This window comes from Engystomops pustulosus, chromosome 3, assembly GCF_040894005.1.
Source record: "Engystomops pustulosus chromosome 3, aEngPut4.maternal, whole genome shotgun sequence".
Taxonomy (NCBI): Eukaryota; Metazoa; Chordata; class Amphibia; order Anura; family Leptodactylidae; genus Engystomops; species Engystomops pustulosus.
Genome location: NC_092413.1, coordinates 67,944,246 through 67,969,530, shown reverse-complemented (window position 1 = coordinate 67,969,530; position 25,285 = coordinate 67,944,246). Strand labels below are relative to the sequence as shown.

General features: G+C 42.4%; 1 protein-coding gene across 4 annotated transcripts in view; it reads left to right on the top strand.

Moving 5' to 3' along the window:
• VTA1 (vesicle trafficking 1) overlaps positions 1 to 25,285 on the top strand; it is a 369,178-nt gene that overhangs the window by 62,870 nt on the left and 281,023 nt on the right. For all 4 annotated transcript variants that reach the window (XM_072140989.1, XM_072140987.1, XM_072140988.1 and 1 more), the window contains exon 2: positions 19,635 to 19,729. In XM_072140989.1, coding sequence (XP_071997090.1) covers positions 19,635 to 19,729 — 95 coding nt within the window. The remainder of the gene's footprint in view (positions 1 to 19,634; positions 19,730 to 25,285) is intronic.

Below are 25,285 nucleotides of genomic sequence, written 5' to 3'. Positions count from 1 at the left end.
TCTGTATTATGCGCTATGTGCTCCTGCCTCCTCTCTCCTACTGTGCTCATCTGTATTGTGCGCTGTGTGCTTCTGCCTCCTACTGTGCTCATCTGTATTGTGCGCTGTGTGCTCCTGCCTCCTACTGTGCTCATCTGTATTGTGCGCTGTGTGCTCCTGCCTCCTACTGTGCTCATCTGTACTGTGCGCTGTGTGCTCCTGCCTCCTCTCTCCTGCTGTGCTCATCTGTACTGTGCGCTGTGTGCTCCTGCCTCCTCTCTCCTGCTGTGCTAATCTGTACTGTGCGCTGTGTGCTCCTGCCTCCTCCCTCCTACCGTGCTCATCTGTACTGTGCGTTGTGTTCTCCTGCCTCCTCCCTCCTACTGTGCTCATCTGTACTGTGCGCTGTGTGCTCTTGCCTCCTCTCTCCTGCTGTGCTCATCTGTACTGTGCGCTGTGTGCTCCTGCCTCCTCCCTCCTACTGTACTCATCTGTATTGTACCCTGTGTGCTCCTGCCTCCTCTCTCCTGCTGTGCTCATCTGTACTGTGCGCTGTGTGCTCCTGCCTCCTACCTCCTACTGTTCTCATCTGTATTGTGCGCTATGTGCTCCTTCCTCCTCTCTCCTGCTGTGCTCATTTGTATTGTGCGCTGTGTGCTTCTGCCTCCTCCCTCCTACTGTGCTCATCTGTACTGTGCACTGTTTACTCTTGCCGCCTCTCTCCTGCTGTGCTAATCTGTACTGTGCGCTGTGTGCTCCTGCCTCCTCTCTCCTGCTGTGCTCATCTCTACTGTGAGCTGTGTGCTCCTGCCTCCTACCTCCTACTGTTCTCATCTGTATTGTGCGCCGTGTGCTCCTGCCTCCTCTCTCCTGCTGTGCTCATCTGTACTGTGCGCTCTGTGCTCCTGTCTCCTCTCTCCTGCTGTGCTCATCTGTACTGTGCGCTCTGTGCTCCTGCCTCCTCCCTCCTCCTGTACCCGTCTGTACTGTGTGCTCCTGCCTCCTCCCTCCTCCTGTACTCGTCTGTACTGTGTGCTCCTGCCTCCTCCCTCCTCCTGTACTCGTCTGTACTGTGTGCTCCTGCCTCCTCCCATTTCTGCATAACAAATTGCACTTCATAGTGACAGTATTTATTATTCCGTACCGTGTACTGGGAAGCGGAAAAATAATTCAGAATGCTGTGAAAATGATGAAAAACCGCATTTGCACTGTTTTCTTGTGGGCTTGGATTTTACAGCTTTCACTGTGCGCCCCAAATAACATGTTTATTTTATTCTTTGGTTCGGTACGATCACGAGGATACCAAATTTGTATAGGTTTTCTAATGTTTTCATACATTTAAAAAAAAAATAAAAATTAAAACCTTCTGTACAAAAAAAAAATCTTTTTGCCATGATCTGGCACTAATAATTTTTTCATAGTTCAGTGCACGGAGCTGTGGGTGGTGTCATTTTTTGCGGCTTTTGATGACGTTTTTAATGCTATCATTTTGAGGACTGTATGGGCTTTTGATCACTTTTTATAGAATATTTTTATATTTTTCAAAATGGCTTTGGGCGCCAATTTCAGTTACGGGGTTAAACGCCAGTAATAATCGCCGATATATTTTGATAGATCGGACATTTTGGGACGTGGCGATAGCTAATGATAGCTAATGAGGTTATGATTTTTACTGTTTATTTATTTTTATATCAGTTCTAGGGAAAGGGGGGTGATTTAAACTTACATTTTTTTTTTTAATTTTTGAAAAAAATTTTTTTACCATCAGATCCTCCAGGGTAATTTAACCCTGCAGGGTCCGATTGCTAATACTATATACTGCAATACTACAGTATTACCTCAAAAACCCACATGAGTGATATCTAGTCCATAAACATTTCATAACACCATTTTATTAAAATGGGTTCGCATAAAGAAAACTGTTCTATCATTTTGTGCTAATCATTTTGGTTTGGAATACTACAGTATTGCAGTATATACCAATATTAAATTAATGATTTCTAATAGCCTGCCATCTGCTGGCTATTAGAAATCATTGCACATGGCAAGCCTACAAGTCTCAATGAGACTCTAGGCTGCCATAGCAACCGATTGGCAACCTCCGATGACGTTACAGGGGGCGGCGATCGGCCATCCAAGATGGCAGCGGGCATTTAACGGTAAGTTAGGCAGTAACAGGCGGGTGTTGGCTGTATTATACAGCCATCACCCGCTGTATATGGAGAAAGCTCAGCTTGTGAGCTCTCTCCATACACCCATCGCGGCACGAGGACGATATAGTTCGTCCTCTGTCGCTAACGTGTTAATGTAAATAAATATAAAGTTATGCAATTGGGCCATGGAAGCAAAAAGTATAATTATGTTCTAAACAGTCAATTACTTGGTAAAACTGGAGCTGAAAATGACTTTGGGGTATTGGTGGATGTGAAACTTAATTATAGTGACCAGAACCATGCGGCTGTGGCTAAAGCAAATAAAATCATGGGATGTATCAAGAGAGGAATTGATTCTCATGATAAAGACATAGTTTTGCCCTTATACAAATCCCTGGTCAGACCACACATGGAATATTGTGTACTGTTTTGAGCACCAGTGTATAAAAAGGACATAGTAGGACTGGAATGGGTGCAGAGGAGAGCAACCAAGATTATTGATTACAAAATTTGGGATTATTCAGTTTAGAAAAAAGACGACTGAGGGGAGACCTCATTACAATGTACAAATACCTGAATGGACAGTACAAGGATCTCTCCAAAGATCTTTTTATACCTAGGCCTGTGACCAGGACAAGGGGGCATCCTCTACGCACAGAGGAGAGGCGATTCTACCATCAACATAGACAAGGTTCTTTACTGTACGAGCAGTGAGACTATGGAACTCTCTGCCGCAGGAGGTTGTTATGGCTGACTTTGTGTACATGTTCAAGAGAGGCCTGAATGCCTTTTTGGAGAGGAAAAATATCACTGGTTATGGGGATAAAACATTTAATTCATTTTTAAAGGTTGGACTTGATGGACTTGCGTCTTTTTCTGGCCTTATATACTATGATAATACATGCCGGCTATCGGCTATTCCCCGCTGACAGGGGTGTAAAGGGGGAGTGTTGGCCGGCCACCTCTTGAATGATGCCGAATGCAGCGCACAGGATACAAGGTTCCGACCTCTTATTTGGTAAGTGGTCGGATCAATTAAAACCAACTTTCCCAACATAAATTTTAAAAAATGGCATTAATAGAAAGGGGCTGAGGAGAGGATTATGGGGGGCATATTTGTGGGGGTCTTTTTGGGGGGTGACTGGTCCTCTTTAAATGTCGCGGTCAGTGCAACCGCTGCATTTAAATTGCCTGTCAGGGGTCTTTCTCCACAATCGCCCCCTGCCCTCGCCATTTTCAGGGGGGGGGGGCAGCCGTTCCTATGGCAGCCTTCAGGTCTAATCATGACCCCAGTTCAAATAGAAAAAACATTGTCTCCTACTATTGACGTCACACCACTGGCAGCCTGAGGTTGAAGTGTGATGCCGTCACTAAGTTAACTGACTGAAGAAAATGACATTCATTTCTGACTACTTTTCTATAATCAAAAGAGAGGTACAAAACAATTAATGACATATCATAAATACATTGATAACTTCTGTAAATTAGTTATATCTTTAGGCACATAATTAGAAACTCTGTCTTGCATTAATTGGTCATGTAGAATTTATCCGAGATGAGCAATACTATATTCGCGGATTAAGCCTTTGGGCTCCAAGTGTTGATGGTATGAATTCACAACGCCTCACGTCGCAAAAGAATTTGTTTGATGTTACCCCCCTCGTCTTGGTAGCTGGGAGCAATTCAGACGTGGGTAAGTACCATTTTTTCTACTAGCTATGAAAGTTTGATATGGAATTTTAAAAGAGCTACCAAGATCTGCCTTGAATGGATGGGGATATACATAATCCTCCTCAAACACTGCCATATAGCAATTCGCATAGTTTGGGGCCACATTAGACCACTTTGCTGTCCCACGTACCTGGAGAAAAAACCTGTCTAGAAATGGAAAGTAATTCTCAAATAACACAATTTCAAGAATCTCCTTCAGAAACTCTAATTGTATCGGTTGTAAACGTAGAATCCCGTTGTAGGAGTCTATGATTAGCCTCAACACCCATAGCATGGTCAATCGATGTATATAATAAACTCACCACACTCCCACGCTAAAATATAAGATGGTTGTAGTCGTCCTATCACTTTAATCTTTTGTAAGAAAGTGGTTGTGTCAAGGGTCTGTCAGGGGTGGCTGGGGTCTTCATTATCAACGGAGTAAGAATTTTTTCCCCTTCATCACGACGGCACCACCAGAGAGATAGGGATCCGCCCTCCCAGGACAGGAAACCTGAGCATAAAAAGAGGCTCCTCCTACTCCACCTCAGTTTGGTTTCCTGTCCTTGGAAGGAGACCTGAGCACGCCGTGATGAAGGTGTCCCTGCGGTGTCTCACTTACCCTTCTCCATGAAAGGAGTGTGGGACGCCGTCAGCTCTATCCTTCGGTGTGGGGATGAGGATCGTGGAGCTTCCTCCCTCTGTACACGTGGGACTTCGGGCCGTACCTTTGTTTATAGGAGCCGGCAGCCGCTGACGACAGGGGTAGGTGGAAAGTGCGCACTGGAAGTGACGCGTAGTCACTTCCGGTTTCAGCTACGAGCGCCTGAAGTGGCGCTCGGAGAAAGAAAATGTGGCGCACCGCTTTCAATTTCAATGCGATGGTGATGCCTTTGCTGTAAGGATAAGTATTTTGTCCCGGTAAGGCGGTTTTTTGTTTTCCCTCTCTGCTGGCCGTTCTGACCGGAAGTAGGGTCATAGGCCACGCCCACTGGCGGGAGTTTTAAAAAGGGACGAGAGGAACTGCTGAGTGCTGGTAACAAGTCAGCTGTGCAGCATGGCAGACAAGCGAGATCTTAGAGACACCCAGGACTCCAGCCCCGGTAACTATACTGCAGGGCGGTGAGTGTTTTCACTTTTTTTGTATTGATCTTATAACGGGTGTATTGTTTGCCTATCTTAGGGAGAAGAGGGGCCTAAAAAGGCTACCCGTAAGACGCACCATAGAGAGTGTAAAATTTGGAATGGATGGAATCATTAAGGAGCGTGGTTAGAGAAGAAGTCCAAAAGGCCAGAGAGTTGTCTTATCCTAACCCGGGAGTGCTCACTCAGGAACAGCCAGGCACCTCCGCGGCAGTATATGTTGCAGAGGGATCAGGATCAGAGGAAGAAGGTGTAGCTTCAATTAGTGATTCCGGTTCCCTGGCTTCTGAAACAGAGCAGGCAGGGCGTCCTCTATTTAATATTGACGACTCTGATCACCTTCTTAAATTAGTTAGGATGACTAATTGAGGACAAGAAGCAACCTAAGTCTGTTCAGGATATTATGTTTGAAGGCCTTAAAGAAAGGCGTAAGTTGTCTTTTCCCCTTCATGAGACAGTGTCTTCCCTGATACAGAAAGAATGGGAGAAACCGGATAAAAAGATCACTGGTGCTAGAGATAAGACAAAATCCCCTGATTTCCTTAAGAAAAGGTATGTCTCTTCTGGGTCTTTTTTCAGCCGCCATCCCTGCTGTTCCCTGGGCTCAGTTCTACTCAAGAAGTCTGCTGAATTTTCTTCTAGAAAAGTGGGACAGGGATCAAACCTCCTTAGAAGTAAAAGTTCTCCTCCCCATAAAAATCTTAAACTCCCTAGATTGGTGGTTAAACGTAAGAAATCTAGAGGTTGGTCTTCCTTGGAACCCCAGTCAGGACAAGCTAATCACTACGGATGCCAGTCCATGGGGGTGGGGGGCCCACATGGAGGATCAGTTTTTTCAGGGTACTTGGGATATAGCAGAAAGGGACCTGTCGTCAAACAAAAAAGAACAATCTTAAAAGCCCTGATGCAAGCACTTCCTCTGTTACAGGAACATGGGGTGGCCGTGATGTCGGACAACACTACAGCAATTGCCTATATCAACAGACAGGGTGGCACAAGAAATTCAGGCCTTATGTTCATAGCCACTCAGATCCTAACCTTGGCGGAGACCTTTTTTACATCACTAAAAGGGATTCATATAAGGGGTGTAGAAAATGTTTCAGCATATTTTTTAAGTCGAGAGACCCTATATCAAGGGGAATGGGAACTGAATCAGTCAATATTTCGGAAGATAGTCAGGCTTTGGGGGATGCCACTGATAGATCTTTTTGCCACAAGGAAAAATCACAAGGTAGAAAGATTTTTTTCCCCTCAACAGGGCAGACCTTCCTTTAGCTGTGGACGCTTTTTCTCAAAAGTGGGACAGTCCTCTTCTTTATGCCTTTCCTCCCATGATTCTCCTGCCCAGGACTATCAGGAAGATAAGACAGGACAGGGCAAAGGTGATATTGATCGCTCCCTTTTGGCCCCGTCGGGCATGGTTCTTGAGTCTAAGGGAGCTGTCGGTAGCCGATCCCTGGGTGCTTCCGGAATCCAGGAACTTGTTGTCACAGGGCCCTATCCTCCATCCAGAGATAAAAGCCCTGCATCTGACGGCATGGCTATTGAGAGGATGATTCTCTAAAAGCAAGGTTTCTCTCGTGAGGTGATTTCCACTCTACAGAAGAGTAGGAAACCAGTAACATATAAGATCTATCATAGAATTTGGAAGGCTTACTTTTCCTTTTCCGGTCAGGACCCAGAGCGGTTGGCTCAGCCTAATGTTAATCAAATCCTTGAGTTCCTACAGAAAGGCTTAGAGAAGGGTCTCAGGCCAGCTACTCTTAAGGTTCAGGTATCAGCTCTAGGAGCCTTATTTGATCAGGAGTTAGCCAAACATCCGTGGATTGCCAGATTTATTAGGGCAGCAGGTAGAATTCGACCCACAATTAGGAGTAAGTTACCCCCCTGGGATTTATCTATGGTTCTCAAAGTTTTGTCAGGAAAGTGTTTCTATAAAGCTTCTCACACTTAAGACAATTTTTCTTACAGCCATCACCTCAGCCAGAAGAGTAGGCGAAAGGGCAGCTTTGTCTCATAAATGCCCATATTGTACAATCCTGGATGACAGGGTTATCCTTAGACCAGACCCAGGGTTCCTGCCTAAGGTAGTATCTGATTTCCATAGGTCTCAGAACATCATCCTTCCATCGTTCTGTAGTAACCCCAAGACAGAGAAGGAGAGGGCCTTTCATTGTCTTGATGTTAGAAGGAGTATTGTACAGTATTTGGATGCTACTTCTAGGTGGAGGAAATCGGATAGCTTGTTCATTTTCTTTTCAGGAAAGAATAAGGGGAATAAAGCATCTTCCTCAGCCATCGCTAGATGGATTAAAGTGACCATTCAGATGGCCTATGAGATTTCGGAAGTTCCTGTCCCGGACGGCATCCGTGCCCATTCAACTAGATCATTAGCTACATCATGGGCCGAGTATAGGGATGCTACGCTGCAGCAAATTTGCCAGGCGGCCACCTGGTCTACCCCTCACACTTTCCTTAAACACTATAGGGTGGATGTGATGGGTTCTTCTTCTCTTTCATTTGGAAGGAAAGTCTTATCCTCTATTATCCCCCCCTAATTGTTTGTGATTTCTCTGCAATTCTCTCTGGTGGTGCCGTCGTGATGAAGGGGAAAACAATGAATTACTTTTACCGGTAATGTTGTTTCCTCAAGTCACGACGGCACCTGGTATTCCCACTCGGGTGTTACTTTTTTGTGTGGTGTTGGTTCACAGGTGTCGCAAAAAAAAAAATTAAAAAAAATAAATATATATATATATTATATTACCGAATTAATATGTGTATATGTTTGTCTACTGACTAAACGGCTCTTCCAAGAAAATCTCTGTAACCAAACTGAGGTGGAGTAGGAGGAGCCTCTTTTTATGCTCAGGTTTCCTGTCCTGGGAGGGCGGATCCCTATCTTTCTGGTGGTGCCGTCGTGACTTGAGGAAACAACATTACCGGTAAGAGTAATTCATTGTTTTTCCAAAACTCTAGCTAAGGGAGTAGAAATAGAATCTGTGGACGTGACTTCCTGGTGGATTTATTAAGGTCTTGTGGACCTTTGTAAGTGTATATAATACTGGTGTTATAGAGTCAAAATTCAAAAGGTACCTTACCAGTTTATCATCAATAACTCCTAACTTTTCATATTTATCTATGACCAAAAGGATCTTAATCTAACCTGGGAAAAGGGGGTTATGCAATAAGGGTTGATACGTTTCCGTGTCTGCTAGTTGGCGCTCTATTCCACGCACATATGCTACTCCATCCATTGCCACAATTGAACCCCCCTTATCCACAGGTTTAATAATTAACTCTTTATCAGACATTAATGTACTAAGTGCAGAATATTCATCAGCTGTCAAATTACAGTTAGTATTAAATTCCCTGAATCTCATTCTGCCCACAAGGGAATCAATATCTCTTTTCAAGAATTCAATGTATGTTTCAGTAGGGTGGAATTTCCCCGGTGGGGAGAATGAGCTTTTTGTTTGAAGTCCCAATTCACAAAGTTTCAACATAGTAGAAGCAACATTATTAGCAGTGGATCTGCTAATAATTAATTATATTAACAATGGCTCGTATTAACAAGAAAACTGATGAACTGACAAAGAAAATGAATTTGATTGAACAGCAACTTCAGAATAGCATTGGGTCGAATGAATTAAAAACACTGAAGGATAGTGTGGATTCTTATATCAATAAATTTTAAAAGAAATGGCAGAAACTAAAAGAAGAAAATATCTGTGTGACCTAGAGGATTATAGGCTCAATAAGGTATACAAATGCCTCCTATATGTATGCACCGTTCAGAAGATTTGGAACAGGAGAATGTCGCTCCTCCTGCTCCAGCAGCGACAGGAGTGGAAAAAGACGGGACCGTCGTCCTTTTCATCAGGCCGACAAAAGCAAAGAACCCCCAGGAGAAATAGAAGGGGTGGTCGCCATCACAAGCGTTCCACCAGACCCTGTTCAGATGAGGTTGCAGGTAATGATCAATCCCTTGTTATAAACATTTCATCTAAAGCTTTAACTGTGGGACAAATAGGCTTACTTTAAAAGGGCTTTTCATTTAGCCCAACTGGACGTTTTGACTCCTTTTAATCGGAGTTGGATCTGCAAAAAATTTTCATAAATATCAGACTTTTTTTCATGATTCTGATCTATCGGATTAAATAGTCAGATCCACTGCAGATAATGTTTCCTTTACCATGTTGAAACGTGATCAAAAAGCTCATTCTACCCTCTGAGTAAATTTAACCCTACTGAAACATTGATTGAATTCTTGAAAAGAGATGTTGATTCCCTTGTGGGCAGAATGAGATTTGGTGAATTTGATACCAACTGTAATTTGACAGCTGATGAATTTTCTGCACTTCGTACAATGGCTGATAAAGAGTTAATTATTAAACCTAAGGATAAGGGGGGTTCAATTGTGGCAATTCATCGAGTAGCATATGTGCGTGAAATAGAGCGCCAACTATCAGACACAGAAACGTATCAACCCTTATCTAAACCCCCCCTTTCCCAGGTTAGATCTAAGATCATTTTGGTCAATAAATATAGATAAATATGAAAAATTGGGCGTTATTGATTATAAACTGGTAAGATACCTTTTGAATTTTGACCCTATAACACCAGTATTATATTCCACCAGACCTTAATAAATCCACCCGGAAGACCGAGTTGCGTCCACAGACTCTATTTTCACTCCCTTAGAATTTTTTTCCAAAACTCTAGCTTACTCCGTTGGTTATGAAGACCCCAGCCTTCTTACTTGACACAACCACTTTCTTACAACAGATTAAAGTGATAGGACGACTACAACCATCTGATATTTTCGTGACCATAGATGTGGTGGGTTTATGTACATCAATTGACCATGCTAAGGTTGTTGAGGTTAATCATAGACTCCTACAGTTCGATTCTACATTTACAACTAATACAATTACAGTTTCTGGAGATTCTTGAAATAGTGTTATTAGAGAACTACTTTCTGTTTCAGGACAGATTTTTTCTCCAGGTATGTGGGACAGCAATTGGGTCTAATGTGGCCCGCTGACAAATTTTGGCGTCGCTTTATTGACGATGTGATTTGCATATGGTTGGGGCCACAGGAGACTCTGGATGAATTCCTTAACTTTCTGAATTCAGTCAGAGAGGAATTAAAATTTACCAGGACTTCTGACATATCAAAAGTCAGTTTTTTGATACATTGCTGATTAAAAATGATGATGGCATATTGAGTACAGATTTATTAAGAAAACTGGAGTGTCCTCCATTTCAAGAGTAATCGCCCTCAGGCAAAAAAAAGGCGACCCCTTAATCACAGTTTCAGGGGATTTGGAGGATTGTGTCTAACGAATTGGTCCTGGAGACCAGATTGAATGAAATGGAAACTAGACAGCGAGAATATCCCTGTTCTGTACTCGGAGAAGCACGTCTAACTTCAGTAATATCTCAAAATTCTTCCACGAATGCTTCAAAAAATAGGGTGGTCTTCTCTCAATTCCACCCACTCAATTATAAAGTGGACTATATAGTCAGGAAACACTGGAAACTGCTCCAGATAGCTTATCCTGGAATTGTGGAATTCCAAAACCCACCATTAATTTGCAATAAAAAAGCTCCCAATTTACATGACAAATTAGTCAAGGCAGATCTTGGTAACTCTTTTCAATTTCCACGTCAAACTTTCTTAGATAGTAGAAAAAAAGGTACTTACCCACGTCAAAATTGATTCCAATTTATTAACGTTATTCGAGGGGATACTTTTTATCAACCGTATTCCTGACATCCCTTTAAAGTGAATGTTTTTTTCACTTGTGAATTTACCAATGTTATTTACCTGATTAAATGCCTATGTGGCTTACTTTACATTGGGGAAACGATACAATGGGTCCGTGAAAGAATTTGGTAACACAAGTCTACTATTAGATGTAATGAATTACCGTATATTCCGGCGTATTGAAGACAGAAAAATCTTCTGTCTGGTCTGGGGTCGTCTTATACGCCGGTCGCTGCATGGAGAGGGCTCACGGGCTGAGCCCTCTCCATAGCCGGTAAGTCTTTGCTGCATATTGCTAGCACCGATCGCGGGTGTTTTCACAGCGATGGCTGCCGGCAAAGCTGCTGGCAGCCTCAAAAAGATAGCTCCGCCATCTTACCTGGGATCGCCCCCGTGACGTCATCGGGAGCGGCGATCCGTCTCCATGGTAGCCTCGGGTCTTCCGAAGACCCGAGACTATTTCGTTTTAACCCCTTCATTACAATGTGCTGATAGCACATTGTAATGAATGAGGAGGAAAATCCCCATATACTGCCATACTGTAGTATGGCAGTATATGATAGGATCGATCAGACAACCTAGGGTTAAAGTACCCTAGGGAGTCTGAAAAATAGTATAAATAAAAATAAAAAAGTTAAAAAATAAACCTAAAATTTCAAATCACCCCCCTTTCCCTAGAACTGACATAAATATAAATAAACAGTAAAAATCATAAACACATCAGGTATCAATGCGTCCGAAAATGCCCGATCTATCAAAATATGATAACGGTTTTTCAATGCGTTTAACCCCGTAACGGAAAATAGCGCCCAAAGTCGAAAATGGCACTTTTTTGCCACTTTGAAAAATATAAAAAAATCTATAAAAAGTGATCAAAAGGTCGTACAGTCCTAAAAATTATATCATTGAAAATATTATCAAATTTCGCAAAAAATGATACCACCCACAGCTCCATACACCAAAGTATAAAAAAATTATTAGCGCCAGAAGTTGACAAAATTTAAAAAATAATTTTTGTACAGGAGGTTTTCATTTTTGTAAATGTATGAAAGCATTATAAAACCTATACAAATTTGGTATCCCCTTAATTGTACCGACCCAAAGAATAAAGTAGACATGTCATTTGGGGCGCTCGGTGAAAGTCGAAATATCCAAGCCCACAAGAAAATGGCGCAAATGCGTTTTTTTACCATTTTCATTGCATTTGGAATTTTTTTTCCTGCTTCTGAGTACATGGCATGGAATATTTAATAAAATAAAAATTTAAGGTACAGTATGGTAACATTTACAGTAAAATGGACGATGGTAATGTTGTTGTTGTATGCCTTATGTTTATGAGCGACAGTTTTCCTGCTATATACCTGCATGTCATAAGAATTTAAATTAAAAAAAGGACCATGTTAAATTCAAATCTGTTTTTTAAAATTTTTACCGGTGTTTTGTATGCGGTAGTCTTATACGGCGAATATATCTTAAACTCTATATTTTAACAGGAAAGTAGGGGGGTCGTCTTATACGCCGGAATATACGGTACTTTAGCCAATCCCTCAACACTTTAACAAACATGATCACACAGTAGCACAACTGAAATTCGAGGGGGGGGGTAACATCAAACAAATTGTTTTGCGCCGCGAGGCGTCCTGGATTCATACCATCAACACTTTGGAGCCCAAAGGCTTAGACCGCGAATATAATATTGCTCATCTAGGATAAATTCTGCATGATCAATTAATGTATGACAGTTTCTAGTTATGTGCCTAAAGATATAACTAATTTACAAAAGTTATGAATGTATTTATGCTATATGTCACTAATTGTTTGATTATTGAAAAGAAGTCACACCTCTACCTCAGGTTGCCGGTGGTGTGATGTCAATAGTAGGAGACACGATCGGGCACATTTACTTACCTGTCCGAGGAGTTCACCCGAAGTGCATTGTTCCAACGATAATGCACTCTGGTGTGATTCATAAAGATTGTGCGCCCGATATCCTGCATCTGTTGTTTCCCCGCTCAGGTCCGCCGGAGTTCACCTTCTTCTTCCCGATGTATGTCTTGCATGTCTTGTGACACAATTTAAGTTAAATCCCGCGCTAGTTTCTGTTTTGTTGGTAGTTGAGTATTCAGTTGACAAAGGCTTCGCTGGAAGCCGAAACGCGTTCTTGTACATGATTTTGTGCAAATAAATTCATAAATGCGTTCTGTAACATTTTTATGCATAGGCTGACACGGCTAATACTCTGCAATAGATAAGTATTGCAGGGTATTATCATGAAAAAGCAATCAGATAATTGCTTGTTCATGTCCCATGCTGAAAGTAATAAAGTTAAAAAAAATTGTTAATCAATCAAAACTAAATTAATTAAAAATGGCCATAAGCCCCTTAACATATAAAGAGACCTATAACACAAAAAAAATTTTTAAATCCTAACACAAACCTCACATATATATTATCACCGGGTCCGTAATGACCTGTAGATTTAAAATAAGATCATTATTGAACACGCTTGATGGACACCATAGAAAAAGAAGTTGAAAACCCACCAAAAAATGATTTTTTTTACGTATTTCATCCCACAAAAATTCAATAAAAAGTGATAAAAAAACATATGTACTCCATAATGATACTGTGCAATATGATTATTGGGCTATACAGTGAACACCCAAAAAATTAAAAAAATCCATCAGTAAATTGATGCTTTTCTACTCCTAAAAATTTTCAACAATGGGGGATACCAACCCACATCCCGCAAAAAAGAAAAAGCCGACACATGGCCCCAGTAATGAAAAAGCTGAAATTTTATACCCTACAAAAGGAGCCAATGAGAAATCTAAAATCCTAACAGCTGCAATGCCCACATGTGGGGGGGGGGGGCTCTATACTTGGGAGTAATTGCATAACAAAGTTTAAGATGGGTTTTCTCTTTTTATCTTTTTAAAATGTGTGCAATTTTAGAGCTATATATAGAGCTAGAAAACACAAATTCTGAAAAATGTGCAAAACCTACCATATATTCGAGTATAAGCCGATTTTTTTTTTTTCAGCACAAAATTTGTTTTCAAAACTCTTTCCAGCTCCCCTGCATGTCTTCTGTGCGATCTGTCGGTCAGCGGCAGGTCCGTGCAACGTCATAGGCACTGTCGCTAGCTGGCGCTGCAGCAGTAGGATTGTGTGTGCCGGCTGACGTCAGAGCTGTGCCCCGCACGGACCTGCTACTGACCAACGGATCGCACAGTAGACCCTCCTGGGATCGGGGGGGGGGAGGGGCTGCTCGATAATGGGATGGGGGGGCTGGCTCCATAAGGGGGCATGGGGTTGCCTGTATACTGGGTCACAGGGGCTGCCAGCCTATAGACTGGGTCACAGGGGCTGCCAGCCTATAGACTGGGTCACAGGGGCTGCCAGCCTATAGACTGGGTCACAGGGGCTGCCAGCCTATAGACTGGGTCACAGGGGCTGCCAGCCTATAGACTGGGTCACAGGGGCTGCCAGCCTATAGACTGGGTCACAGGGGCTGCCAGCCTATAGACTGGGTCACAGGGGCTGCCAGCCTATAGACTGGGTCACAGGGGCTGCCAGCCTATAGACTGGGTCACAGGGGCTGCCAGCCTATAGACTGGGTCACAGGGGCTGCCAGCCTATAGACTGGGTCACAGGGGCTGCCAGCCTATAGACTGGGTCACAGGGGCTGCCAGCCTATAGACTGGGTCACAGGGGCTGCCAGCCTATAGACTGGGTCACAGGGGCTGCCAGCCTATAGACTGGGTCACAGGGGCTGCCAGCCTATAGACTGGGTCACAGGGGCTGCCAGCCTATAGACTGGGTCACAGGGGCTGCCAGCCTATAGACTGGGTCACAGGGGCTGCCAGCCTATAGACTGGGTCACAGGGGCTGCCAGCCTATAGACTGGGTCACAGGGGCTGCCAGCCTATAGACTGGGTCACAGGGGCTGCCAGCCTATAGACTGGGTCACAGGGGCTGCCAGCCTATAGACTGGGTCACAGGGGCTGCCAGCCTATAGACTGGGTCACAGGGGCTGCCAGCCTATAGACTGGGTCACAGGGGCTGCCAGCCTATAGACTGGGTCACAGGGGCTGCCAGCCTATAGACTGGGTCACAGGGGCTGCCAGCCTAAAGACTGGGTCACAGGGGCTGCCAGCCTAAAGACTGGGTCACAGGGGCTGCCAGCCTAAAGACTGGGTCACAGGGGCTGCCAGCCTAAAGACTGGGTCACAGGGGCTGCCAGCCTAAAGACTGGGTCACAGGGGCTGCCAGCCTAAAGACTGGGTCACAGGGGCTGCCAGCCTAAAGACTGGGTCACAGGGGCTGCCAGCCTAAAGACTGGGTCACAGGGGCTGCCAGCCTAAAGACTGGGTCACAGGGGCTGCCAGCCTAAAGACTGGGTCACAGGGGCTGCCAGCCTAAAGACTGGGTCACAGGGGCTGCCAGCCTAAAGACTGGGTCACAGGGGCTGCCAGCCTATAGACTGGGTCACAGGGGCTGCCAGCCTATAGACTGGGTCACAGGGGCTGTGACCAATGCATTTCCCACCACTGCTTATATTCGACTCAATAGGTTTTTGTTGGTAAAATTAGGGGCCTCGGCTTATACTTGGGTCGGCTTATACTCGAGTATATACAGTATATTCGCTTTGTACCCACATGACATCAAAATAAATTATCCAAACATTATTTAGGTGCTAAACTATCTGCCTGAAAATGGGTTGATTTTGAAAATGGCAAATAAAAAAAACATCACTTTTTATATTTTTTTAAATAAATAAACGCAAAACTTATCAGCCAAAATTTACAACTAAAGTGAAGTACAACATGTGAGTAAAAAACAATCTCATAATTGTTTTGAGAACTACAGTATTTTTTGGACTATAAGGCGCACCGGAGTATAAGGCGCACCATCAATAAATGCCTGCTAAAACGTCTAGGTTCATATATAAGGCGCACCTGATTATAAGGATGAATGACCAGCAGGTGGCAGACCTCTGCACAGTTCAAGGCAGCTGTTGTCTGTAAGTACGGTTCATATATAAGGTGCACTGGACTATAAGGCGCACCTTTTTGATTTTTGAATACTTACCGAAAAATACGGTAAGTATTGAAAAGTTATAACCATATAAAGTGACTCATGTCAGGATACAGAAATGGGACTGAGCCTTAAGCTACAAAATGGCTGTGTTTTGAAGGGGTTAACATTACCAGGACAATTTTTCCAATACATATACTACACTGTCATAAAGTACTAAAGCTCTCTTTGCTAATCACTGTTTGACTGTTACTGATCGCATGTGTTTAGCTGGTTCCCCGAGCATGGAGATTGCTCATGGGCTGAGCGCTCTCCATAGCCGGTAGCACCTGCTTTAAAAAGATTGCGGTGAATGGGTGCCGCCATCTTGCCAAAGATCGTCGTTCCCTGTGACGTTGTCGGGGAGCAGCGATTCATCACCATGGCAGCCTCGGGTCTTCCGAAGTCTTGTTTTAACCCTTTCATTAGAATGAGCACATTGTAATGAATGAGTAGTGTAATGAAAATCCCCATACTGTAGTATGGCAGTATATATTAGTATCGATCAGACCACCTAGGGGTTAAAGTTCCCTAGGGAGTCTGAAAAATAGTAAAGAAAAATTAAAAAGTTTTAAAAAAATTATAATAAAGAACCCTAAAACTTCAAATCAACCCCCTTTCCCTAGGGCTGATGTGTGTATATATATATATATATATATATAAATAAACAGTAAAAATCGTAAAAAAAACACATTGGCTATCGACGCGTCCGAAAATGCCCGATCTATCAAAGTGGTTTTTCCACTGCATTTAACCCTGTAATGCCCAAAGACGAAAATGGCACTTCTTTTTTCCCATTTTTGGAAAAATATAAAAAAAAGAAATTAATAAAAAGTGATAAATAGGTCGTACAGTCATAAAAATAATAGCATTAAAATATCATCAAAAGTCGAAAAAAAAATTACACCTCCCACAGCTCCATACAAGTGTGAAAAAGTTATTAGCGCCAGTGATAAAGGGGAGTTTGGGGATTAGGTTTTTCCTCAGTTCCTATGGGTTTCAGTGGTTCTGTCCAGCCCCTTAGTCTGTGCTATTTACCATAAGCACCCACTCCAGTCCTTCATATATCACAGGAATAACATACAACCCTCGCAAATACTTATATACAAAAAGACCTTACTAACAACATACATGTGACAAAATAACTACATAAAATACAATACAAAATACATAGAGAACACAACAACACACAAACCTCTTTTCCTGACCCCTTCTGGACACCCAGTAATGTGTATGTACACTCACCGGCCACTTTATTAGGTACACCTGTCCAACTGCTCTTTAACACTTAATTTCTAATCAGCCAATCACATGGCGGCAACTCAGTGCATTTTAGGCATGTAGACATGGTCAAGACAATCTCCTGCAGTTCAAACCGAGCATCAGTATGGGGAAGAAAGGTGATTTGAGTGCCTTTGAACGTGGCATGGTTGTTGGTGCCAGAAGGGCTGGTCTGAGTATTTCAGAAACTGATGATCTACTGGGATTTTCACGCACAACCATCTCTAGGGTTTACAGAGAATGGTCCGAAAAAGAAAAAACATCCAGTGAGCGGCAGTTCTGTGGGCGGAAATGCCTTGTTGATGCCAGAGGTCAGAGGAGAATGGGCAGACTGGTTCGAGCTGATAGAATCGCCACTCGTTACAACCAAGGTAGGCAGAAGAGCATCTCTGAACGCACAGTACGTCGAACTTTGAGGCAGATGGGCTACAGCAGCAGAAGACCACACCGGGTGCCACTCCTTTCAGCTAAGAACAGGAAACTGAGGCTACAATTTGCACAAGCTCATCGAAATTGGACAGTAGAAGATTGGATGGTAGGGTCAGAATTTGGCGTCAACAACATGAAAGCATGGATCCATCCTGCCTTGTATCAACGGTTCAGGCTGGTGGTGGTGGTGTCATGGTGTGGGGAATATTTTCTTGGATTCAGGAAAAAGAAGGACAATGCAGGCGCCACATGTGTGAGATCTGTTTTCGGTGTGTGAGATTTTAAGCAAGATCAGTTTAACTCACCTTTTTTGGTTGTACGTCCGGTACAACACGTTAAATGACGTTTTGGTGAAATATGAGTAGGAGTCTGGCAGCCTTCCTGGTCTCCGTAGCAGTGGGCGTCTATGGAGCATGCATAATCGAGTAATATTTGTTTTTCAAGAGATTATTTCTGCGCCAAATACTCACAGGTGAGTATTTGGCGCCGAAATAGCCTCCTGAAAAACAAATATTACTCGGGAATATTTTCTTGGCACTCTTAGGGCCCCTTGGTACGAATTGAGCATCGTTGCAACGCCACAGCCTACCTGAGTATTGTTGCTGACCATGTCCATCCCTCTATGACCACAATGTACCCAACATCTCATGGCTACTTTAAGCAGGATAATGCGCCATGTCATAAAGCTGGAATCATCTCAGACTGGTTTCTTGAACATGACAATGAGTTCACTGTACTCAAATGGCCTCCACAGTCACCAGATCTCAATCCAATAGAGCATCTTTGGGATGTGGTGGAACGGAAGATCCGCATCATGGATGTGCAGCCGACAAATCTGCGGCAACTGTGTGATGCCATCATGTCAATATGGACCAAAATCTCTGAGGAATGCTTCCAGCACCTTGTTGAATCTATGCCACGAAGAATTGAGGCAGTTCTGAAGGTAAAAGGGGGTCCAACTCATTACTAGCATGGTGTACCTAATAAAGTGGCCGGTGAGTGTATATACAATATAATCTAACACTACAGCAGCTCCTGGATATACCCTGAAGCAGGAGTCACATCCAGTACCTGACCATATACATGTACATATAGAGACTCAATAGCTTCTATATATTTACTACACGTGCAGGGCATTGATCCACGAGTGAATGGGATACGGCTACAGGTTGTACATGTAGTTACACTAATATATACACACTCATTGTAGACACTTAGTTATGTATATATGGTAAAACACAGAACACCTGGGATATCTATAGGTACACGTATAAAGTCTATTATGAGAAGTACTATGTTATAATTACTCTTATAAAGTTATATACATACACAGAAAGCACACACAATATATATCCTGGTTTCTTAGTTATGTGCTGCTCGTCCAGCGGGGCCAGGAAGCAAGAGACAGAAGAGACTGATTTCTGGTTTTACCATGCTTAAGTATCCCTGTGTGTAGTCCCTCCCCACCCCCTTATAGCTCCACCCTAAGACCCTCTTAGGATAGACCCCAGTGTGTGCAGGGAATCTCACACCTGGTTCATGGTGGCTTCTTACTGTTCAAAGCCTTCTGATATGTTAATGAGCAATGGCTTCAGTATACACACAGATCTCACCACAGAATATCAGTGACTGCTATCAGTATATCCTGTATCCATTTACACTATATGTACTATATATTATAATAGAGCAGAGGGTCCAGTTTTGAAGAATGTTCCCCTGTAACAGCCCGAAAATTGCAAAATCAAAAAAAATGATTTTTGTACTGGAGGTTTTAATTTTTGTAAATGTATGAATACATTATAAAACCAATTAGTTATACCAGTGATTGTACCGACCCAAAGCATAACGTAGACATGTTATAATTTTGCGCACAGTGAAAGGCGTAAAATCCAAGCCCTCAAGAAACCGTTGCAAATGCGTTTTTTCAACATTTTTACGGTATTTGGAAAAACGAAAAAAGGCTGCGGTGGGAAGGGGTTAATTAAGGTGTCTACTCAGTACAAGAAGGCAAATGCATTTCAGAACTTGCTGCATACTGTCTATGCATTTATAAGTAAATTCTAAAAATATAAATGTTTTATTTTTAGGCCGGTTATATGCGATGCAAAATGGAATGAAGATTGATAGCAAGAGTCCAGAATGTCGCAAGTTTTTGTCAAAACTTATGGATCAGTTAGAAATAGTAAGTAGAATAATTTTATTTGTTACATAAAACTTATTAAAATTATATTATGCTTTCTTTCTGTGTCCGACAAACGTTAACTGTGAATAATGAAAATGTAACTAAAGGGTAATTATACCATGGGCCTTTAAAATTATAATGCCATTTAGTTTAAAATGGCATAATTTAATATGGTGTGACTTCCTGTCCGTCATGAACTTTATTAGAAATTAAAGGACTGTACCTCATTTTACAGTGAAGGCTGGGAACCAGCTGGGTAAGTTGACTGTTAGGTTAGCTGCAACAGAATTGTCTGTGGCAAATGAAATTAAGCACCATAATGGATGGGAGTCATACAAATCTCATAGGGCAGTAGTGGCTAACCCGTCTTGGCATGCGCACCGACGCTCTGCCATAGGTCCATTTTATCACCGTAGCACCTTCCAAACAGGAGATGCTGCAGCACGGCACTAGCTCCAGTGATTCCCCAGGCCTCTGAGCGGTTAGTGGTGCTGGTGTCCTGTGGCACCAATGCAGTTAAAATATATGGCACACAGTTATACACTGCCTCTGCTGCCACTACACACCGCGTTGACACAAGTAGAGAGAGGGGAGCGGACTTACAGCAGCCCTTTATGACTTCCGCTAGGACCTTCCCCATCAAAGCATTGCTACAGGTGTCACGGCTTCTCCTGTGACGTTGAATGTACGTGTCTGCTCCCAGCATACAGCACATACACTTGCAAAATTATAGGAGAAGCACTGACAGAATTTCCTCCAGCAATAGTGGGTTAAGTGAACACTCTGCCTCAGTGGTGGACCCCACCTTTTCATCCTACCAGTAGGAACATCCCCGAGCTGCAGCTGCACATTTTGGCACCGCATTCCTGGGAATGCAGCCTCCCCAGCGACTACAGAGGGCAGGGGGATTATACAGGTGAGAACTAAGAAGAGGCTGACACACTCCATATCTGGTTACTATTCTCCTTTTCCTCTGTATATTTACAATTTCCAACCTGCCCTTGCAGGACCCGTGGATCTGCTTGGAATCAGGGAGGATCCTCATTAGGGCGTTGTGGGGGGTTGCCCGGGGCCCCATCCTCCTATAACGCCCATACAAAAACTCCTAGCTCTCTCATAAGCATGCGGGAGCTTCATCTCTAAACTGCAGAGGAGGGGTGGGGCGTACCGCAGCTGTCTGTGCTGGGAAGCTGAAGTTAAAGTTATCCTTACAGAGACTGCCAATAAAGGCTGCCGTCTAGGTGTGTGGAGTATTATAGCCATTGATGCTCCACTGGGGGGATTCTGGGAAAATATGCAAAGTTTTCCAAGATGGGTTAAGGAAAACCACATCTCTGTGATGCAGACTCATGGTGAGGTGACCTCTTCCCTCCTCCACATTACAGGTTAGTCTATTCATATATGTGCAGCCTGCAAATGCATTGTGTGTATGTGTGTGTGTGTATGTATGTGTTAGTATGTGTTTTTGTTGTGTAGAGAGGTATATGTATGTTATAAAAATTGGGTATGTGAGAGCAGTATATATAAGTGTATAGTAAGGTGTGTGTGTGTGTGTGTGTGTGTATATGTACAGACCATAAGTTTGGACACACCTTCTCATTCATGTATTTTTATGGCTATAAAAATTGTAGATTTTGAATTGAATGAACACATGTGGAATTATATATATATATATTCGATTAGAAGCCTAGTTTTTCAGCACAAAAAAATGTGTTGAAAACTCAAACTCTGCTTATACTCGAGTAAAAAAAAAAAAAGTTTTTACCAGTTTTTTGTGGTAAAATTAGGGGCCTCGGCTTATACTTGGGTCGGCTTATACCTGAGTATATACGGTACTTAACAAAAAAGTGTGAAACAACTGAAAATGTGTCTTGTGTTCTAGGTTCTTCAAAGTAACCACGTTTTGCTTTGATTACTGCTTTGCAAACTTTTGGTATCCTCTTTAAGAGTTTCAAGAGCTAGTCATCTGAAATGTTCTTCCAGCAGTCTTGAAGGAGTTCTCAGAGATGCTTAGCACTTGTTGGCCCTTTTGCCTTCACTCTGCGGTCCAACTTGCCCAAAACCATCTTGATTGGGTTCAGGTCTGGTGACTGTGGTGGCCAGGTCATCTGACATAGCAAGAAGTGTGAATCAAGTGGCTCAATCAATGATTTCAAAGCCTTTATTTCAGATTGGGGTGGCATGAAACGCACATTTACAGGAACACTTTAACGTGTCTCAAGCTTTCATCTTACTCATGATTGTTTCAGGAGGGGATGCAGGGTGTGTTAAATGCGTCCGTGAACAATGAGATTCCACCCACCCATACTGATGTCATAACACTTAATAAAACAAAGTCTTTAACATATTCATATTAATACTGTGATACTTTTAAGTCAAGCCTTAAAACATAAACAATATGTAATGCTAACATAAGATCTGGAGTTTCAAGCAAATCGTCTATGGTAGAACGCTATGCATAGAACGCTTGACTCGGTATCAGTAGTTTCAATAGTGACCAGTTTGAAGCGTTTGTGATCACGTGATCAGCAGGAATAAATTCACATTAGTCTTATTGGGACGCTTGTTGGGACTCTTCCTCATTCGTAGTCGCTAGAAAGAGTAGGATTTATTCAGTCGACCGGGAGCATTTACTCAGATAGGGCTTAGAAGAGGTAAATAGGTTGCAGTATATTTGCTACAAACAGACTCTCTAGGATCTGAAAGCCTTGTTTACCCTACATCCTAGTCCAGACATATCGCATCCATGGCCAAGCGGAATAATGCAGCAGACACTGAAGAGTGGTCAATGAGCCTCATTGTGGTAGAGCTGATGATTCTAAAATTCATACCTGTCTTTCTATACACGTTGTTGGCATTTGCTATAGCTTTTGAGTAAACATGCAGAAAACAGTTAAGCTTTTGAAAAAATTCATAAAATTTAAACTGTAGGAAATTCTCTGGAACAAGATATTTAATCTTCCTTATTTATTTATTTTTTTAAAACATATTTTAGTAGTTTTCTTAGTTTACCACATACAGCAAATAACTGGTGTATCTTTATCAATACAAAGGGAGTACATCACAGTAAGGCATTGCAGATGCATAACTAAATCCCACACATTCCCCACCTCAATTCCCATCCCATCACAGGTGTCAGAGACTACGAGTCCTTCTTGTCCTTCTACTCATAAAAAAAGCAATGAATCAGAGCTCCAGGTAGATCACAGAAAGTTTCCCAGGTGAGAGAATGATCCCAGCCCATCAGGTAATCTTGAGCTTGCCCAATTTTCCTGCAAAGTCATTTTGAAGATACCGCACCGTGGTAATGTAAGTGGAAACTATTTCCCTGATAATGTCATCCGAGTAGATTTCTGAAATGACCCCCCCCCCCCCATTTGTCAATTTTTCCGTCGGGGTTTCTCAACCTCTATGCTTTCCAAGTGAATGTATCTCCTGATGAGCTGTAACCATCTGGCAAATAGAAAACATTTAGCTGCTAAGATATAAACATGAAGCACTTGAAGTTGGGAAAAGTCCATCACATCACAGTGATGGACCAACAAGCTGGGATCCAAGGGCAAATCTATTCTCAGTTTGTCTTTTACCCTTAAAGTAACCTGCCGCCAGAACTCCTGGGAAGCTGGACATGCCCAGGAAATAAATCTGCTAGGGTTTCTGGCATTTTGGACACCTTGTCAATCTATGTGGGGTGTCAGGATGTGGCGGTATATTGCAACCATAAATAGCTTTATGTATGAGCCTGAAATAACCATCCCTCCATTTTGCACTGATCACTGCTTTCCTAAGTCTCTCCCAACCCTTAAGTACTATCGGTGTGAGATCAGTTTTCCCTATGTCCTTCTCCCATGTCTTAAACAAAGAGGCTGCTTTTTTATCCACTTCTGATCTGCGAAGTTGGGGATATAAAAATGAAATAGAATGTATGTCCGGGGTGGGACAAAGAGCTGAGTCTAAAAAGGTATGTTTTCTTTCTTTTGTCCAGTCTCGAAGTCTATCCCGTAAAAACCACTTATCACCGACACTAGTTTTCAGCTCAATGACCAGACTCGATTTTTCAAATCTGCCCTGTGTCACAATAATTGGTTATAACTTTGGAACGCTTTAACATATCTAGGTGATTTTGAGAGTTTAAAATTTAAGTCGCCAACCTGAGCTGGATCACCCGTACACAGCAGGTGGGGGATGGGGCAACGATTACTTCTGCCTGCCTTTCGGGCACAATACAATAATTGCCGAGATGTTAAACCATAAATTAGGTGGAACAGAATTTTGTACTCAAACTCACTGAAAGTGTGCTCTGGAGACTGTATTTTTGTAAAAAAAAATTGTAGTTACATTACAGAAGCGCCAAGCCCCAGCACAGATACAACTTAGCTTCATTATCATAATTTTATAATCGTTTTTTCAGCATGCTCAAGGTATTTGTGTTTCATTAAAATGAAATCAAATGTTAGAGGGGGCACACCACAAGTATGTCTTTTTGCTTGGTTTACAATCCTTTATCCCGGTGGTAGATGTTCTTTTAAGGAAATCTACAATTTGTATATCTTGTTTAACTCCTTAAGGACGCAGCCATTTTACAGCTTAAGGCTCAGTCCCATTTTTGGGATTCTGATTTACATCTCTTAATATGGTCATTACTTTTAAACACTGTTACTTATCAAAGTGATATTGAGAGAGTTCGTGTTTCCCCCCTCCCCCCCCCCCCTTACATCTTGTACTTCATTTTAATGGTAAATTTTGGCTGATAAGTTTTGCATTTATTTACAAGAAAAAAAAAAAGGAAAAATGATGAATTGTTTGAAAAATTTGCCATTTTTCGAAATTCAAAATCATTGCGTTTACAGGCAGATAGATTTACCACCTAAATAAGTTGCTGAATAACATTTCCTATATGTCTACTTTACATTTTCATCATTTTTGAAATGTCTGGATAATTTATTTTCATGTTACGCGGCTTACAAATCGAATATCGGTTTTCCGTATTTTCAGAATTGACTATTTTGGGGATAAATACTGTTTTGAATGAAATTTTACATATTTATCATCAAAACCCCCCTATATTACCCATTTTCAAATCTGCACCCCTCAAACAGCAAACAGCTTTTAGGAGGATTGTTAACCCCATGAGATCTTCATAGTAATTACATCAAAATGGAGGTGAAATTTAGAATGGTCAAATTGTGTCGGTTATACATTGATTTAGCCCTAAATTTTACACATTTCCAAAGGATAAAAAGAGAAAACCCACTATACAATTTGTTATGCAATTTTTCCCGAGTACAGAGACCCCCGTTACATGTTTTATGGGGGCACAGCGAGGCGCAGAAGGGAAGGATTGCCGTGCAGCTGCCAGGATTTTAGTTTCCTCATTGGCCCTTTTTGTAGGCTATAAAATTTTCGGTTTTCGTTATTGGGGCCATGTGACTGCATTTTTTTTTTTTTGCGGGATGAGATGCGTTTTCCAGCTTTACCATTTTCGGGTTGGTATCCCCTATTGTTGAAAATTTAGGAATATTTTTTTGAGGGCTGGAGTAGAAAAGCATCAATTCT